This window comes from Mastomys coucha, unplaced genomic scaffold (genome assembly GCF_008632895.1).
Source record: "Mastomys coucha isolate ucsf_1 unplaced genomic scaffold, UCSF_Mcou_1 pScaffold16, whole genome shotgun sequence".
Lineage (NCBI taxonomy): Eukaryota > Metazoa > Chordata > Mammalia > Rodentia > Muridae > Mastomys > Mastomys coucha.
The window spans coordinates 8,961,615-8,963,976 of NW_022196898.1; the positions used below are offsets into that span (position 1 = coordinate 8,961,615).

At 35.3% G+C, this 2,362-nt stretch overlaps 1 protein-coding gene across 1 annotated transcript in view; it reads left to right on the top strand.

Annotated features, from left to right (window-relative positions):
• Window positions 1–2,362, top strand: part of Eif2a (eukaryotic translation initiation factor 2A) — a 29,143-nt gene that overhangs the window by 20,152 nt on the left and 6,629 nt on the right. The window contains exon 10 of the mRNA XM_031373902.1: window positions 1,152–1,723. Within this exon, the coding sequence (XP_031229762.1) occupies window positions 1,152–1,723 (572 nt within the window). The remainder of the gene's footprint in view (window positions 1–1,151; window positions 1,724–2,362) is intronic.

A 2,362-nucleotide genomic window follows, 5' to 3' on the forward strand; every position in this document is an offset into this window, starting at 1 on the left:
CACAAGAATATTTTGAAAACTGTTAAAACATGTGAAATTCTGATACTAAGAGATACTAAATGTAAAACAGTTTAATTAAGGGCTGGAGAGATGGCTCAGCAGTTAAGAGCACTGACTGCTCTTCCAGAGGTCCTGAGTTCAAATCCCAGCAACCACATGGTGGCTCACAACCACCCATAATGAGATCAGATGCCCTCTTCTGGTGTGTCTGAAGACAGCTACAGTGTACTCACATACATTAAATAAATAAATAAATAAATAAATAAAAAACAGTTTAATTAAGAGTATTTGGATCTGGTTTATGAAAATGTAATGTCTGTCAAAATAGAAATATTGAGAAATAGATCTATATACTTGTAGATAAAATTATCACTTAACAGTGAAGAAAATATTGACTTCAATTTGTGGTTCTTAAAAAATTGGCTAGTCATTTGGAACATAAATGTGTTATTTTTTCTTACCAAAATAAATTCCAGTTGTTCTTCAAAATTATATATAAAATTTCAAAGGAACATTAAAACAGAAAAACTGAAAACTTTTTTATAATCTTGGAATTAAAAAACAAAGATTTTTCTAAGCAAAACAAAATGTTAAGAAAAATGATAAATTTGTAATGCATAAATATTATAGATTTCTATATTAAAAGGTAAGAAGAAAAATAATTAAGCCGACAGGAGTTGAGAATAGTAATGAATACCTGTAATCCTAACATCTGGAAGATGGAGGCCAAGAATCAGAGATTCAAGATTATCTTCACTTATATAGCAAGTTCAAGGCTAGCTCAAATTACAAGAGACCCTTTTCCAACTGCTCCCTCAGGAAAAAAAAAATCAAAAAATAACAAAGCAAGTAAGAAGTGTATGAGCAAAGAAGTGTCAGCTTTCTTAATTTCTCAAGTTACTCTAATGGCTAGTTAATAACTGCAAAGAAAAATGAGACTGATATAGAAGAGTTCAGTCTACCAGAAAACAAGTGAAATTAATAATTAAACAATTGGAAATAAAACTGAGCCCTAAATTTTAACATAATAGGTTGGAAAAGGTAAAAATACAAACTGTATAGTGTGAGAGTGAGGGACCCATGCCACTAGAACCTGCTGGAGGCTTTCTTTGAAACTGCTGATTTGTATGTATCTTTTGTTCTTTTTCCAGCAAAAAATGGCCCAATTTATGATGTAGTTTGGAATTCTAGCTCTACTGAGTTTTGTGCTGTTTATGGTTTTATGCCCGCGAAAGCAACAGTTTTCAACCTTAAGTGTGATCCTGTGTTTGACTTTGGGACTGGTCCTCGCAATGCAGCCTTCTATAGCCCTCATGGACATATATTAGTATTGGCTGGATTTGGAAATCTTCGAGGACAAATGGAAGTATGGGATGTTAAAAACTACAAGCTTATTTCTAAGCCAGTGGCTTCTGATTCTACATATTTTGCCTGGTGCCCAGATGGTGAGCATATCTTAACAGCCACATGTGCTCCTAGGTTACGTGTTAATAATGGGTATAAGATTTGGCATTATACTGGCTCTCTCTTGCATAAGTATGATGTGCCATCAAATGGAGAATTATGGCAGGTTTCTTGGCAGCCATTTTTGGATGGAATATTTCCAGCAAAAACGATAATGTACCAAGCAGTTCCAAGTGAAGTGCCTAGTGAGGAGCCTAAAGTTGCAACAGCTTATAGACCTCCAGCCTTAAGAAATAAGCCAGTCACCAATTCCAAGCTGGTAAGTAAGAAATAGCACAGAGGAAAGTGATTCTCTGTGTGGCACTCTGCAGACCTTTACCTCTTTGCTTATGTTGCTTCATACATTATATTGTTTCATACATATGTAGGATATACTGCTACATATATAGAGAGATCACTAAGGCTCGCAGAAGATAAAGATGCTGAGCAGCTTATATATTAAGCTAACAAAAAGGTTAATTTAAAGGGGCTTACAGTTTAAAAAAACACAATTTTTTCTTGAATTTTACACACATGCAATGAAATATCATATCCACCCTCTGTCTCCACATCCAATTATCCTTATATTCCCCCTCCAACTTTGTGTCTTTTTAAAAATACCCTTCTAAGTCCGTTTAGTGCTATCTGTATATGTAAAGGTATGAGGCCATCTATTAGCAAATGGGAGTTCTACCAATTGCCATATCCTCAGAAGCCTTCCCTAGCAACTGTCGGTTGCCAGTAACTCTTCAGTAAGGGCTGTGGCCTAGAAATTATCCATCAAATCTGTCCAAACGAGGCTAGCTTGCTCTCATGCAGGTAACCCCAGCTACTGTGAGTTCCTGAGTGCATTAGCCCTGTGCTAATCAGCATTTCCCTATCCTCCAGCTCTTAGAATCTTTTTTTTTTTTTTTTTTTT